At 41.5% G+C, this 17,099-nt stretch overlaps 1 protein-coding gene across 1 annotated transcript in view; it reads left to right on the top strand.

The window, feature by feature from the left end:
* Positions 1-17,099, top strand: part of trpm3 (transient receptor potential cation channel, subfamily M, member 3) — a 118,703-nt gene that overhangs the window by 81,470 nt on the left and 20,134 nt on the right. The window contains exons 9-14 of the mRNA XM_070904358.1: positions 7,402-7,474; positions 11,847-11,947; positions 12,648-12,782; positions 13,027-13,077; positions 15,951-15,986; positions 16,166-16,306. Of these exons, the coding sequence (XP_070760459.1) occupies positions 7,402-7,474; positions 11,847-11,947; positions 12,648-12,782; positions 13,027-13,077; positions 15,951-15,986; positions 16,166-16,306 (537 nt within the window). The remainder of the gene's footprint in view (positions 1-7,401; positions 7,475-11,846; positions 11,948-12,647; positions 12,783-13,026; positions 13,078-15,950; positions 15,987-16,165; positions 16,307-17,099) is intronic.

The raw sequence follows: 17,099 nt of genomic DNA, 5'->3' as shown, positions 1-17,099 counted from the left end.
TGTCAGTTACATGAAGCCAACTTCTTATTAATGCTGTTCAGTGCTGTCTTTGAAGAGGTGATGTGTATTTTTGTGTGTGTACGTGTACGTTTGTGTGCACATGTTTATCATGGTACATTTGATCACAGTGGTAGGGGCCCTGATGCTTTCTTGCCACGGTCATTGTGGTATATGGCACACACACACATTGTGATTGAAAGTGTGTACCACAGAAGTGGATGCAGTACACGCGCAAACTCCCACGCACAACCTCACACTCATTCACACGATGAGAGTGTAACACATCCTCTATTCTGCAAACAAACAGCTAGCAGCTTTTACTGTATCTTAGTTCTGCAGCAATACTAACTTATTTACTACTTGGTTGCTCCCGCCTCAACTCACTTTAAACATAGTGCACAATGTCTTTTGTAAGGGAGGTGAATATTTGCCAGATCACTGACTGTTGGTACTGCTGGCTGCCAGTGGCATTTTGCTAATAAATTTGGAATTAGTAGCATACACACAGACACACACACCCAAGCCTCATTTTATCACAACTTTTGAAGTAAGAGTGCGGTGTTAGAGTCCAGTTTAGCGTCTTGAAACATGGTGGCATACTCTCCTCTGTTTGTATACATTCTGTAGGTTAATCATTTTATTATGTGTGTTTCAGTTGTTATAATAATTGTAACACACTGAGTCACACAAAAAAAACAAAAGACAAAACATGTCACACGGGATGCACGCACACAGAAACATACACATACAGCAAGTAGTATTTTGCAGGCAGCCCAGCATTGGTCATGGTTGTGCACCGTGTAAGTGGATTGATTGCGTCCTCAGTGGGGTTCCAGTGGCTGACTGATGCTCACACTGATGGATCTTCTGAACACAATACATCAGAGCAGAACAATGGGGTGTGAATCAGTCAGCAGGAGCAGCTGTAGAGGCCAGATAATCTGATGCTGCCTCTCTCTGAACTTACAAAACTGTTGCCACTGCCATACTGAAACTGAGCACTGACAGTGTATTTTGGTAATATTATAATAACCCTGCTTCACCCTTGCATTCACATTTCTGCATTTTACAGACCAATTCTCTCTGATATTCCATTCACTGCCAGAGGTAGAAAATGTTCTTTAACATGCTAGTGTCTAATTGATACATCTGTATGATCACAGATAGCAGAGTACGGGAGCGGGTAAATCCAACAGTGGAATAGGTGTTCATATCCAGTATGCTGTACTTCATGTAGTATGTATGAATGTGAAAAAAAGAAATAGTCATCTGTGGCTTATAACCTTAACAATACCATAAAACATTTACCAGTGACATAAAACTTTGATAGCATACTCTCTGATAATGTATTCAGTAGAAGCAAACCTCTTCCTTGTATGTCTTCCATAAAAACTCAGGCTTTTCTCAGTGGACATGTTGATTATGGTCATTGAAGAAAGAGATCGGGGTAGGTAAGTCACCTCTCCGCTGTCTGGCACCTCTCACCAGCCTCCTCTTTATCAGGCTGATAGGCATCACAGGGGTTCCCTCCTGATCGCACTCAGAGAGATTGGAGATTGGAGGGAAGTGACTGTAAGGGAAAAAAAGGAAATGAGAATGAGCAAAAGATTCCCATTGTCCCATGCAAAGCCAGAAACACTCTTGTCGGGGCTGGGCTCAAGACTCTAAAAAAGTGGACCAAACACTTTCCCTGTGTGGTGATTAGAGAGAGCAGAACATGTAGAGTATGGCCTATCAGTGAGATCAGTAAGATCAGGAGTCCTCCAAAAATCCTCTTTTGGACCTATGGTGAACAAATGTGTTTCATTTTTGCTCTGGGGACCTCTTTCCTTGTTCATCATCATCATACAACCCGTGTTAAAGTCACTCACTTGATCCCTGATCAGACCGAACCACTTTTCAAATCTCCAATATTCAAATGCTGCAGGACAACTTGATAAAAGCAGTACATCCCTTTTGAGATGCGGCTAAAACAAATCTCTCAGGATGTGATCATAGTTTTTTCTAGCCTCTACAGTAGTTCACCAGCTGGGGTCTGCAGGACCAGATTTCTAAACTTTTTTTTAATCCTCACTCACACAATAATGGTGAACAAAGTGTTCATCTACCATTACACTAACTACTATGTGCATGGTCTTCTGTGTCGTACTGTGGTGGGTACTTATAAGGCGACTTGCACTGGCAGTAGCTGGCTGCCCTCAGCACCTCTATAGAGGTATTCTGTTTATCCAGGGTCAGTGCAGTGGTCTGAAAGGACCAAGTGTGTGTGAGAGAGAGACAATAAGAGTGTGTGTTTGTCTGCGTGCCAGGACGCCTGTGCTTTCATTTTTCTGGCTCTGCAGCAGGAAAGCCAAAGAGTAGGAGGAAAAGAGAAAGACTATAGGTGACTGGCTGGGATAATGCATGAGAGAGGGAGTGTGTGTGTGTGTGTGTGTGCGTGCGTGTGTGTGTGTGTGTGTGTGTGTGTGTGTAAGAGGGCAAGTGAAGAAAGGGAGGAAGACTAAAGAAAGCTGCAACATTTATGTACAAAAAGACAAAAAGAGTAAAATATGAAAAGAAACAAAGAAGCCGGGTCTTGTGAGAGAGAGCGTGGAGCCACTTATATAGACCCAGCACACACCATCACCTTCTCAGTCAGTCATCAGTGAGCTGCACCTAAAACACAAAGACATAGAACAGACACACACACACACACACACACACACACACACACACACACACAGACACACACACACACACACAGGCCAAACAACAACAGAACACATAATGTCGTGTAACAGCTGTGTCTTGCTTTTTTCCTTATTTTCAGCATGTTGGTTTATTCATGTAGACATTTTGTGCTTCAGTTATTTCCCTGTTGCCTCTGCTTTGTTTATCATACTCAGGGCTGTTTATGCTTTAAATCAAGAGTGCAATAAACTTGCAACCTTAATATGTGCACACTGAAATGTGTACGTACGTGTGTGCCTTTGTGTTTTATGTTACTATCTTTGTTTTACCAAAAGTGGAACAAGCCTCAGAGCCATTTTCATGATGAATTTTCATTTTATCATTAATATATTGCTGTGAAGTTAGGTAGGCAGTAAATTATAAAACTGAGAAGTGCTCTCTGCAGCTACAAACAATAGTCCCAATTATCTGCTTTATGCTTTCAGTTGGTCTAATTTAGGAGTGTGCTGGCTCATCTCCCAGTGAAAAAAATCTGTTCTGATAGATGATAGATTATTAGGTTATAAAGAGAGAGGAAGGGAAATAATTACGAAGCTATATCAATGAATAATGTGCAGGCTCTTGATTTTTACTGAGGGGTAACAGATAGAATGTATTATATTTAGTATATATATTATGTGTTATATAAGTGCAATGAAAGGGAATACTAAAAGAAAGCACTGGCTGCATTTGTATCAGTTTGTCTGGATGATAAGGGTAATTATCTTCTTCCTCATATACGCGCATCACTTATCTTGTTTCTTTTATCCCTTCTGCACAAAGGTGGAGCAATTTCATATGAATGTCAAACAAGCACACTGAAAAGACTACAGGCTGCGTGAGAACCAGTGCCTTTAAATATTATCAAGGCCTGTTGTCACGTAGCTCTTTTTTTGCTAAAAATGTGTGGATCCAATTTTAGGTCTAATTAAAAGAGAAGTGCCTATTTCTCCCTCCCCCTCGCTCTCTCTCTTATGTGAGGGGGGATGCAAGATGACTGTCCTGGTATCTCCCAGCTTGGTATGAATAATTGAGTGTAGAATAGTCCTTATATGTTTAATTCGGATTAAATATTGAGGAGGAACCACCAACTCACAATTTCCCCTCCGCCTCCCTGACAAGACAGACTAAGAACGAGTAGGAGGAAGACGAGGAGAGCAAAAGAGTGACTTAAATGGACCATGAGAGAGAGGGAGGGAGGGAAGGATGGAGTGAGGGACAGATGGAGGGAGAGAGGGGGGGGAAATGACACAAGAAGTAAGAGAAAGGAAACAAATGTGGTTTTGATGGACAGCACATGTGAAAATGAGGTACAGTAGAGAGTTTGAGCCACAAACAGAAATATCCTAGAAGAGAAACAATTCCTCGATCGATTATCAGCAGTTTATCAGTTTAAAATGTCGTAAATACAGAAATGTATTTCCCTCTTTGCTCTGGTTGTCATGCGGATGGTTTATGGTTTATCCCAGAAAGTGATAAATACATATCTAAATGTTTTACGCTCAAATTCACACAGATCAAAGTATTAGCAGAGCTTTGTCAGATCTGAACTGCTACCATTGTTAATGTATGGACTGTGAAGACTGCATGAGTGTGTGCAAGTGTGTGTGGCCTCATGTCTTGTATGTACATGTAGCAGCCTCAGCAGGGTCTTTGCCTGTTAAATGAAGACGAATGTTTTCCAATCAGCTTGGCTCACTGCAGCGTGAAGAGCAGTTTTCAGATCCACTAAGCATGTAGCTTAGCGTCTCTGAAGATGTGGGAGTCCTCCAACAGAATCCAGTCACACTGAGAAAGATTGCGCTGCCTTCTTCCTTTTTCATTTCTTATATCTGTCTTCAGTTTGTCAAAACTAAATCTCCCTCCTTCTGTTTTCCTCTGCCTTACGTATGCTTCCTTTTTCTGCCATCTCATGTCTATCCTCCCAATCCTTGCCTCCACTCGTCATCCCTCTCCTTATCGTTCCCGCTCGTTTCCTCTCCCCTCTATTCTTGTCAACAGAGAAATGGAGTACGACAGACACGAGCCAGTGCCCTGCCTCTTAAATGTTGACCCCTGAGGTGATGACTGTCAGTGTAGAGGCAGAGAAATGTCAAAAATACATTCAGCATTTAAGGATATTTTAAGATACAGTATGGAGCAAGCACAGCTATCATCAACACATCGAAAATGTAATGTACAACAGATGTGAGTGTATGCCATGAGTAAAATAAAAACAGAAACTAAACCTGTAAGTACTTGAGAGCACCTTTGCTTGTACGAGATGATAAAAACAGATGGGGGAGAAGCTGTCTGTTTACCTTTGCACACACTTATTGATGACTCTCTGTGAGATCGTTGAGATTGAATTAGCAACCTTGTGTTGTCATAGCGGTTGTGTTGCTTAGCCTCTGTGTTTTAGAGCCCCCACGATAAAAGGTAGCGCAAATCCACAGGGTCACCTTGGGGTGTGATTGGTGGAAGGGAAGAGGGAGGAAGAAGTAAGGAGGAAGCGGACAAAGATGGGGGGGGGGGGCAGTGGGAGGTTTTGTTGTAAGATTAGTGGGTTGCAGGTGGGGGGGGGGGGGTGATGGAAGAAAGGGAGTGGAGGTAAAGGTGGAGAGGCCCAGAGGGCGAGGGGAGAGAAGAAACAATAGCGAATGTCTTCTGTAATCATCCTCTTTCCTCTATCACACACTGTCATCCATCTTCAGTCCTTAAGGCAGCCAAGAACTGTGTGTGTGTGTGTGTATGTGTGTATGTGTGTGTGTATGTGTGTGTGTGTGTGTGTGGAAGGGAATTCTCCATTTTGCTATAATGATAACTACAGGGTGTAATGACCAAGTGGCCAGAAAAGGAATTTGTACTGATTGGGTGAAATTAGGCCTGCATATGAGCACACTCTTAAAATCTGCCCTCTCTCTCTCTCTCTCTCTCTCTCTCTCTCTCTTTCTCTCTCTCTCTCTCTCTCTCTCTTTGTCCGTCTGACTGATTCTTCTTCTAAAACTGATCTTGTTATAAATTCACATCTTTGCATGCACGTAGTTTGACCTTTTAAAGTCACTACAAAATAGCACAAACAAGACCAATCACTCTCTCAAACACACACACACACACTTGGTTAGATCGTAGTATTGTATGTGTGTTCAGCAGATGGCTCCCTAAATGTGTTGTTAACATCTATTAGAGTGAAGGCAAAGATGCATTCTAGCAAATAGTAATCTAGCCACTGGCTGCACCATTCAAACACACACACACACACACACACCCATACAATCACACACACTATAACTTAGAGAAGCACATGAAATTACACACTGCACCAGTGACTCATTGGTGTCTCTGCTCATGAAGACCTCAGTCGATACCTTCACATCCCATTGCACTCCTATTTCACCTGGAGAAAGACCTTTGAATTACACAGGCTGATAGTGACCGCCGCACACGCACACACACATAAGCACACACACACAGTTGGATACTCCCCGTATTAGTGATTGCATTTGCAATGCATGGCAGAGGTCTAAGGTGTGACATGATGTCTCGCTCTTCATTTCTCTCTCAGGGAGGAGCCAACATGTCATCAGCACATGGTGTACAAATGATGAATGAGCCATCACAATAGATACTGTAAATCATCAATGTGAATTGAATTACTTTTCTGCATTTAGATTGTGTGAAGAGAGAGAGACAGAGAGAGGAAGAGGAGGGTTAGCCTACAACATTGCAGCATTGCCCAAGGGAAAGCAGCAGCAGCAGCAGCAACAGCAGCAAAGCCTGCAGATTCCCGGAGCGCCACGAAATGAAGCCATTTAGAGGGGGGAGGTGGGCTGCAGGGAGGTGCGGGAGGTGGGAGGAGATGGATGGGTGGATGGAAGGATTAGAGGGGTAGCTCGTCAGGCATTCAGAACACGCATTCTCCCGCACACGGCCTCCACAAGGTGCCCTTGACACATGCACACGTACGAGCATGTATGCCCACACACGTTAACAGCGGCATCTGTGCACGCGCTTGCTATATATGACGGGAAAAAATCCAGAAAAGCTGCCCCACTTCCCAGATTTCCCTCTCAGCGGACTTTGGCTTTCATCCATCCCACCATTAGTTCATCTCACGCAGGATATAAAAAATGCAGCTAAAAGGCATATCTGACCACGCAGACGAAGACGAAAACTGGTCTTAAGAGTAAAATATTTTCCTTAAAGCCTAATCCAAAAAATGTTTGACACAGCAAAAAGAAAAAGAACAAAATGTTCTTCGGTGATAGAGAGCCCCACTAGTTCATAGGCATTTGATCTCTCTCTTTGTCGTGTTTTTACTCTCGTACTCTTTAGTTGCCTTTTCAGCGAATCCCTTCATTCCCTCCCCACAGTGAACAAGCTGTATGTGAGAGTTTTGTGGTGTTCTCTGCGCAAGAGACAAGAGAGGATGGAAGAGAGTCTGGAGAGGAGATACAGTACATTACATCAGAGGAATACCTCTCCTCTCCTCTCCTCTCCTTCCCCCTCTGAGCACCTCGGCAGCAGTGTTTTTAGAGAAGCAGTTTAATCCAGCAAATGAGAGCACTCTCAGTCACATGTGACTGAATTTCTTTATGCCATTAGCCTTGATATGTAATACAAATAATAAAGTCACTTTCAAACACTTTGGCTTAATGCAAATGTCTCTCACGTTTTCTCTCTGTCTGTCTCTCTCTCTTCATTGTCTCTCAGATAACAGTTTTCCGGATGGGGTCGGAGGGTCATCAAGACATTGACCTTGCCATCCTCACTGCATTACTCAAAGGTGGGTGTGTGCATTTATGTGTGTGTGTGAGCTGGAGTGTGAATGTACAGTAAGTGGCTTCCATTTTGCTGCTGCCCTCCAGGGATGTTGTTATTTGGAAGTTTCTGTAGATAAAAGGAGGATGATATCGTCTCAGAAAGCATTCCTCTCTCTGTCCCAGTTTAGGTGTATGTTCAAAGCACAAAAGCATGTTTTTGCTTTCGCAGTTCATAGCTCAGGAATAAAACATAGACATTTGTGCTTATTTTTTTCTCTCTTAAAGCTCCATTAAGCGATTTTTGATCACTGCGGGGCAGGAAGACTTCAAAGCAACTTATCACTGTCCTCTTAACCCTGACCAAAATATCTGGCTCATTTTGGTTTTCAAATATTTATACCAAATACATTCAGTTTTTTATGGATTAAATGAGCTATCACGTTTTAATTAGTGAGCTTTAGAGGTGCTGGTTGGCACATTTTTGGACAGAGTTTGGATAGCGGTTTCCCTCTGTTTGCAGTTTTTGTGCTAAGCTAACAGGCTGCTGGCTCTAGCTACATATTTATTGTAAAGCCATCTTCTGTTCTAAGTCTTGGCAATGTATTCAACAAAATATCGAACTGTTTCTTTAAATGTGCGGAGGTTGTGGCTCTCATGGCCTACCAGCTATTAAAGTCGTGTCAGACAAGCTTGCAGTGAGTTCAGGTTTCCTATTTAATATGCTAATAAAACCCTGATATCACAACAACACCTGCAGAATAAACCATTAGCATGAACACAGCTGCTCATTAACTGTGTGGCCAGAGACAAATAATTACAGGAAGACACTTACAGTCACCAATAAATTATGAAAAGTATTGTGTCTTTTAATCCATCTCTTTTGAAGTATATTTTGTAATTTAATTTGCATTTGTTAAATTAATTCCCCTTGAGGTCAATAATCACTTTTGAAAGGGACATGGCCCAACTACATGCTATTTGCCGCATGAGCTTCTTTCATGAGCTGCATCCCTCAGTGAAAGCAGTATACAGGTAATGTTACACCAGCCCTAGTAATAGTTGCAGACAAGCAAGTAGTGATTTAAAGCCTCGTATCTGTCATGGTTTCCCACACTGCAACGCATGCAGAATAATCAATCAGCATGGTAACTGCAGCACAGGCATAAGGCAGGACACAGTGAGATGTAGAGGGAGATATACAGAAGCTGCAATCCTTACACTGAAATAAATTGTTATGCAGTTACCAATAAGAGCAATGAATTGGACCAAATTGGGTTACAAAATTGAAAATTTGTCGAGTGCAGACATAGCAATTAAACTCAGTCACCATTGTTTCCCATCCTCTATCCTATTTCCCACTTCAGTGTTTCCCATGCCCCCGCCCTCACATACACACACACACTCACACACCCACAGGATTCATAGATCCATACTTTCGATTGGTTGTTCATGAGCTTATATTGATCATTCAATATGACGCTAACCAGGCCCACTGGAGTTTGCGCGCATGCTGTCTCTCAAACACACACCTACACATGTGAACACAGAAAGTACACACTCATGCACGTGTACGAAGAGAGAATGAGTCCTGTGGGACTGCTTAGCAATTCAGAGCATATGATTGACGATCTGAGGAATTGTTCCTCAGAGAAACATTTCGTTCCACAGGGATTGAGAAAGCGACTAAACTTGTGAGTTTGGAGAGGGAGAGAGCGAAAGAGAAACGTGTTTTACATAGTTTATGTGTAGCAGTCAAGATGCATGATTAGTTTGGCCCATGCATCACTCCCTGGTCTTTGTCTTTGTGTCAGACTCCCTAAGTGCACATCTCACTCTTTTGTATTGAATTCTGTCGACTCCATCTGTTGATCTATTTTTCATTTCAGTTAACTTTTCCAGCCCTTTTCTATCCATTTCATTTATTTCACATTGTGATAGGAATGGCATGTATATGAATTGAAATCCAAGAAAGACAAAATAGGAAAAAGGAAATGAAAAGGAAGAGATCAGAGAAGTGAAAGGATATGAGGGGAACGCTGAGAAAAGGGGCAAAAAATGCTTTATGGTAAACAGCACGAGGGTCATTTTACATGCAAGTCTCATTCTGCGGCTGAGTGAATGAGACGCGTTAAGGCTTTTAGTGTAAAATGAAATCAGTCACATCCTGCCTGAGAGCTTTTTTAAACACTGGATTAGACTCCTTCGCTGAAGAACTAAGCTACTGCCTGAAGCTCAACAAGGCACAGCACAGTCAGAAATACAAGGTGAGGGAAGAACGGAGCAAGAGCAAGAAAAAAAAAAAGAATGAGTGTGTGAGAGAAAGAGAGAGACAGAGAGATTTAGAGAGGTGGGAACAGACAGAGCAGAAAGGAAACTACAGCTAAAGACGCATGGTGTGACAGAGGGGAGTTCGGAGTAATTGATGGCCTGCTGTCTGAGGTAGTCAATATCCTGAAGATTAGGTCCATAAAGTCAGTTGGCTGCAGTTCAACCTCCCTGCAGGCAGACAGGGGGAAGTCACAGTCCCTTTGATAAAGCAAGACCACCATCTTTGCCTTGCTTTTTGATATACACATATCTCCACTAAAGCTCTTGTTAGTGTGCTCTGCATCTTATTAGCAGAGCTGTGTCTGAACCTTAAGCTCCAGTAATGCTGTACAGGCCTTTAAGACGGAGAGAAACTGTGTAAAGTGATGATACTGGTGTGCTTATTAAAAATTACACAGTCTACACACAAGGGATTATTATTATACGTTATATTACACTGGATTTCTCCAAAGGCTTAGAACAACTGTTGCTTTATCTTTCTCATTTTGGCTAACTCCTCCCAGTGTACAGGTAAATTATTAATGTGAACAGCAAACTGTGGTTTTATGGTAGATCTCACTGGTCAGCAGTGTTTGAAAACAGAGAACAGCTACAAATGCCTTTTTGTAGCATATTTAGTAGCATTATTTTTTACAGTGAAGCTGTTTTACATTGGATTATACAGTGCTAATCAGTTCTCAATAGAAAGGTTTGATTTTATATTTACAGTCCGTCTCTGTCCCCGTTTCATTTAATGCTGCTTCTGAGTTTTTTGTCCATTGGATGAAGTGTTTAAAATGTATTTGCTCAACTCCAACAAAGACCGTATCACTGATGTCTACGCTCCTGTAAGAAGTATTACTGTACATGCCTGGGCCCCATTGTGTTTCCATGAATCACTAAAGATGTGTGCAAAAATAATTACAGGTTAACAAGTAAACTTTTAAAGGAAAACATAAAACAAACAAACCAGGCCGGCAGATTTGCGTCTGCCAATCTGTCCTTTACCAAACAGCAATGACACGCAGCAAAGTGATGAGAGTAGTTGCTGTTTTTCAGCAATGCCATCAAATATTCTATCTGCCAGTGTGCCCTTGATTCTTGTAAACAAGATGTTCAGTGTTGTGTTACACAAATCAGATCCATCCAGAATGTCACTTTTTTGATCTTTTGTTTTCACTTTTAATTTTTTTTTCGTCTTATTTGTGAACGTACTGTAGTTCTATTTCTTCTCTCCTGATTACGTTACAGCCATGTTGATGTTACTGGAGGACTAGAGCACTGTAAACAATGTTGACGGACACAGCAAATCAAAGGAAGTTGTGTTCCACATTTTATGCAGGGCTGAGATGAAGCGTTAAATGAAGTGATACATCAAAGACCAAAATGTCATTCTCCAATGGGAATACAGACACAGAAAACAGAAGCAAATATCCACCAAGCCTGAAGTTCGATGAAGCCCCTGCAGCCCACAAAAGAAGCCCTCCACCCCAGCACTTCAATAAAAAGAGCTAGCTATCATTAGTCGGCAGCAACGGCTCCACAGCTCTACAAGTTTAGATCTGGGCAGTCCCGCTACAGTGCAATACGAATCTGATTAAAACTAGCAAATAAAGAAACCAGATTTTGACTTAAAATAATGTTACACGATTGGAGAAACTGCAACCAAACCACCATAATACGTCTCACACCCAGAGGTACATTTCAAAACAAAAGAAGTAGTGGTGGATTCCCATCTAGATGACAGCAGAGATGGAGGTTGTGAAATACTGTATAACATAGTACAAAATGTTTTTCCATAGCTGCCTCTCAGTTAAGATAAAACTTTATCAATACCCATACATTTCCAACAACAAAAGTATCATCATCCAGCAGGGAAAATGAGAATATAAGCACATAAAGAGAATATAAATAAGCAGCAAAGACAGATGATTATCAACATTAAAACAACAAAGTAGATCTAACAACTAAACAACTAATGAACAACATACAAATATGTTTGGATCTTTGACTATGTACCACTGTTTAAGAAACCTTGTTTTCCAGAAATATGGCATCATCTCTCAACTCATTCGTGTCCTCTCTCAGGTGCCAACGCTTCAGCTCCCGACCAGCTGAGTTTGGCTCTGGCGTGGAACAGAGTGGACATCGCCCGCAGTCAGATCTTCATCTACGGACAGCAGTGGCCTGTAAGAACCATAAATAGTACAAACAAGAATATATTGATTGTATTCTCCCTGATATTAACAGTGTGGTATACTGCACTGCCTAAAAAGGGCTTTTAGCACATGATTGTACCTCAGTCTTGACCTGACATCTGTTTACAGAAACTGTCCTCAACTGTCCTCAACTGCTGACATTATCAATAACAGTTGATAATGCATACAAGAAATGCAGCTCAAAAAGCAAAATAACTTTGAAATGATTTGAAAGAGGAAGACAATAACTTAAATGGCAGATAAAAGGATACTTTCAGCTTTAAAATGCAATTTGGATGCAGAAGGCAGCTCAGGATCAGTCATGGGTTAAAGACAAATGGTTGCAAATAATAGATAAATAATAAATAACTAGAGACCATCTTGACATGGGATCACACTGGCCGCGACGCCTGTCGTCAACATGTTGAAGTTCCACCCACACACTAACATACTGAGATACAGTGATTTGTGACTTAAAATTAATGTGGGCCAGCGGTGTAAAGTGGGGGGGCTTTCTCAGACTCATCTTCGAACTCATTTTGATACTAAAATGTCTCAGAATCTTATTTCAATTCACTTTATTTTGGATTTGTGGAAAAAAGGGTATAGCAGATAAAACAAATATGAATATCAGACTAGATATAAAGTGTGGTATCGTCCGTGTATGTGTTCTCCATCCCATGTGCCTTAGGTCGGTTCCCTGGAGCAGGCGATGCTAGATGCCTTAGTTCTGGACAGGGTGGACTTTGTCAAGCTGCTGATTGAAAATGGAGTCAGTATGCACCGTTTCCTCACGCTTTCCAGACTGGAGGAGCTCTACAACACGGTAATAACAAATGCACACAAATGGATTGTAGATACAAGTTGCATTATAACACACCATTAAACAGCCTCCTGGCTTAAAGTTGCGATAGTGAGTCTCAAAGTAAAATGTTGATTGAAAGGTTACTTGCACAAGAAAACACAGTGCTGGTAGTGAACAGTATAACAGGCAGGGGGTCACATTTGTCCTAAGGAACTGTAGATGCTGACAGTGATGGTAATAAAATGATTTTATTTTTTTTCAACAGAGACATGGACCGTCCAACACGCTGTACCACCTTGTCAGAGATGTCAAAAAGGTAAGACCATCACTGCCGTCCCTTTAGCTCTGTGGCTGTTCAGGCACACTGTATGGGAATGTTGGCTTGAATGTGTATATTAAAGAAGACATGTTTGACTACATAGAGTTTCAGTTGCTTTTTTTGCAGTGTGTGTGTGTGTGTGTGTTGTTACTCTGTGTGCATCAACTTGTGTGTTTACATTTGAGTCGCCCTAGTTGCTGTTAACTGCAAATAGAGGCCAGCTTTTCTCTTTCAGCTGGAGTTGCGGGCTGCCGTGGCTGTGTAGAGCTATGCACGACTCTCATCCCTCTCATGACTTTTCAGCAATTTACTCTGTTCTTTCTCTAAGGCACACACTTCCACGGTAAACAAACACTACATGTATTAAACACTGCTTTATCCACAGAGCTTGAGTTTGAGCAAACTGAGGCCACAGTGGAACCGCTGTGAGGCTGAGAAGGAAGAACTCAGTAGACACCCGTAATTTATTAATTTCTGTTTTTACTTGTTAACAACACTATTAATTGTGTTTGTGTTGATATGCAGTATCAAATGATTATTTGAATAGTGAAAGTACGCACTCCCTTACATGTTTAAGACGATGAAATGGTGGAATCGTCTCTCCCAGTGTAGGTTTTGGCTGCCAAAAAGTGTCAACACCATGCAGCGTTCATTATTTTTGCTGCATATCTCCTATAGCACCTTGATGATTACTGCGATAAAAGACAACAACCTAGAATTTTACATTCAGTACATGTCTGCACGCCAATTAGGAGTGAACCCACTGTTGAGAGATGATTGAGAGGTCAGCAACACCACCATTAGCACTGAGAGGTGTTCATTAATTAAAGTGTTACTGATTACAGTAATGCCGCATACTCCTCTGGGAGTTGCTGAAGAGGCTCTGTGTTGTAATCACTCCTCCTTTACCTCCTCTCTGTCTTTAAACACAACTCTGATCTCAAGTTGGTGCAGAGAGAATATGCAGTTTATATTCCACGACACCTGCACCACACACATGCAAAACACACACTGTAGTGCATGGCATAACATCCCCATCTTCTCTTTGCAGAGCTGTGTGTCATTGCCATAGTCTAGCTGAGTGTTTGTGTGTCGTTGTTGTATCATAGTATCATGCTAATTAGATTCAACTGCTCGGGTTGACTCGCCGTGTCATCGCTGTTTTCTTTCTTTCTCATTCTTCCCTGTGGATTGTTTTGATCATGCTGTTCACAATTGGCAGGTCTTTTTTTTTATTCAGCTGCAGGTGTTGGGCTAAAAACAGCTGTAAGGACCGGTGAAGGCTGCTCTCAGGTTTAATCTGGTCCGTTCATTAGATCGTGTGAAAGCTGAGTCAGAAAACAGAGAACCACAGAGATTGGCTTGCAGACTGCAGCTGCCAACACAGAAATTGGTTTTCCTACAGTGTAAATGAATGATGCAGTTTTGTGGCCAAAGGTTGGTGGCAATACAGCTTGTGCCTTGAGTCTCAGATATCAGGAATGCTTAGCAGAAAATCCAAATGTAACCAGGCGGTTTTACTTCTTAGTCTTCTCTGCTAATTGAAAATAGAAATGGGCCAGAGTTATTGTTGAAACACTGACCTTTTCAGTGTATGTTGCATTATACATTTTAATATTATTTTGATAATCTGGTGAGCTTCCAAAAAATGACACGTTAAAAAAAGCAACTGGCCGTTAATGCCAGGGCTATGATGTATGGAGGCAGAAAAACATTTTTCATTTTTCAGTAGAGCAACTTCCCCATTAAAAACTATAGCGCTCTAATCTTTCAGAGTGTATTCACACGAGGTGTAAACAAGCAGTTATTAGCTTGAGCTTCACCACCACAGGGAATTTAAAGAGGGCTCGGCTGACCGCTGACTGACTCATCAGTAGGATGAGGAGGTGAAGCTTTGTGTGCTCACTTTGAAGTGCGGATGTATGAAAAGACAAGCAGTATCTGTGGCGCTCTCTACTTCAGAGTCTATCAGCTGGCCTACAGGGGTTAGCCGGGCTTTACTGCCAATGCAATTGAATCTTGGGATATAAAGACAGGCAAGGGATGTGTAGGACAGAGAGGATTTCTAGGATCTCATGTGTGAGTGCAGAGGAGTGGAGATGGTATCAAGGCAGGTGTAAAGATGTGTAAGGTAATTGGTGTAGCTGAAAGGAACAGTGGGAGTCTGGATAATGACTGCTGGATCTGGGGTTGCTGTTGAGGGCACGATGAGGAGCAGCAAGTGTTGACATGGTTATAGTCCTCACGTGAAAGGACTTCTATTTCAATAATGATTCTCCCCTATAGCGTTAATGGCTGTCTGTCAGGGGTTTTTTTTCTCCATGCTATTGCCCCTCTCTTCCAGGCTAATGAGACATTACCACTTTCTCTTTCTTTTCCTCTCTTAAAGACTGCATTGAACCTCACTGAGAAGATCTCATTATTTCCCTGAATGCAAATTATGACGAATCATTCAATAAATTTTTTTTACATCCTTTGTAATTGTCCTCAGATAGTATGTTCTCTCTATGAATCATACGGCACCTGAGGTTTCATTCTCTCTTCATTTTCTGCTGCTGTAGAAGAGAACAAGTTACAGCTTGGGGCTGAGAGAGCTTTCAGGAGTAATACTTTACCTTCAAACTGTCACCACTTTTCTGTTCAACCAGTTACGAGATCGGATGAATAGCTCCAGATGTCTACATTCAAACCAAGGTTCACGTAGTTTTAAAAAATTAAAAATACAAAAACATAAACTGAAGCACAGTCTGGTTGACAGTTTATTAAAGAGGTTGGAAGAGAGATCTTGCCTGAGAGTTTCTGTGTATCCCATTTCCCCTGCTCTTGCTTATCGTGCGGTTTACTCACTGACATTGTGTGTTCTTTCCAAGCAAGAATATCCAGGGTTCGGTTGGATCTACTTCAAGGTGAATTCGATAATCATGTTTTTTTTTTCATAGCCAAAAACAGTTTGATATGGATTTTGTAAAGTGAGTGTGTATGACTGTGTGATTTGTTTTGTACTCTCGTTTCCCTCTTGTTTACCCTCCATTATTAATCAGTTTTAGTTCAGGTTGTTGCCTCTTAACGCTGTCTGGTTTTCTAGGGAAACCTGCCCCCGGACTACCGCATCAGCCTCATCGACATTGGACTGGTCATTGAATACCTCATGGGCGGGGCATATCGGTGTAACTACACCAGGAAGAGATTCAGAACGCTGTACCACAACCTCTTTGGACCCAAGAGGGTGAGTCAATGATTCTCACCTGCATTAGCATCCCACCATGTAATGCATTTCAACTGAAGTCTGGACATTTTTAATGTTAAATTAATCAGAGGACCAATATGAGTGAAATGAGCCTCATGATCAAATTATCCTTGATAAGGGCAAATTATGTTATGTTATAAAATGTTAATTGTGTACTCAAGGGCAAACTTCACCATGCAAGTAGTAAATTAGCATGAAGATATAAATGTTGTTAGTTGTGACATGACTGAATGAGCAGGAAACACATGAGACCTTCGCAAGTGTGCAGACAGAAATTAGTTAACTTCATACTGTACTGTATGGCGTTCTGTTATGATGCAAGTGGATTCTGATCTTTCCTTTAGAAAGTTAAGTTTTAGGTTATGAATATCATGAAAATGTTTGGCTAAAAAGCAGGGCAGAAATAGTTTCTCTTGGAATAAATGGAAATCAACTGACTGGTTAGCAGTAGGTAGGTTTGGCGTGTTTGTCTTCAACTGCTAGCTAATGTAGCACAAGGATGGAATAAAAATCTACATATCTCAGCTTGACAGCCCACCACCACATCCATTTAAAGGAAATGCATTTAGAAATTTGTATAGTTTCACTAAATGTCACTAAATCCACACAAATCATGAGCTCCTACAATCAAGGTGCTGCTCATTAGCAGAGGTCAAACATAAGAGTCGTCCTCCCCTTATTCTTCATTTCCACAACAAGTAGAGAGGCAGCACAGGTTATTATTATCTTGATGCAACACATCCTTCATCTATATCAGAGGCTCTTCATCATG

Source organism: Enoplosus armatus, chromosome 4 (genome assembly GCF_043641665.1).
Source record: "Enoplosus armatus isolate fEnoArm2 chromosome 4, fEnoArm2.hap1, whole genome shotgun sequence".
In the NCBI taxonomy this organism is placed as follows: Eukaryota; Metazoa; Chordata; class Actinopteri; order Centrarchiformes; family Enoplosidae; genus Enoplosus; species Enoplosus armatus.
The sequence above is the reverse complement of the archived record's forward strand: the minus strand, read 5'-3'. Positions and strand labels throughout refer to the sequence as shown.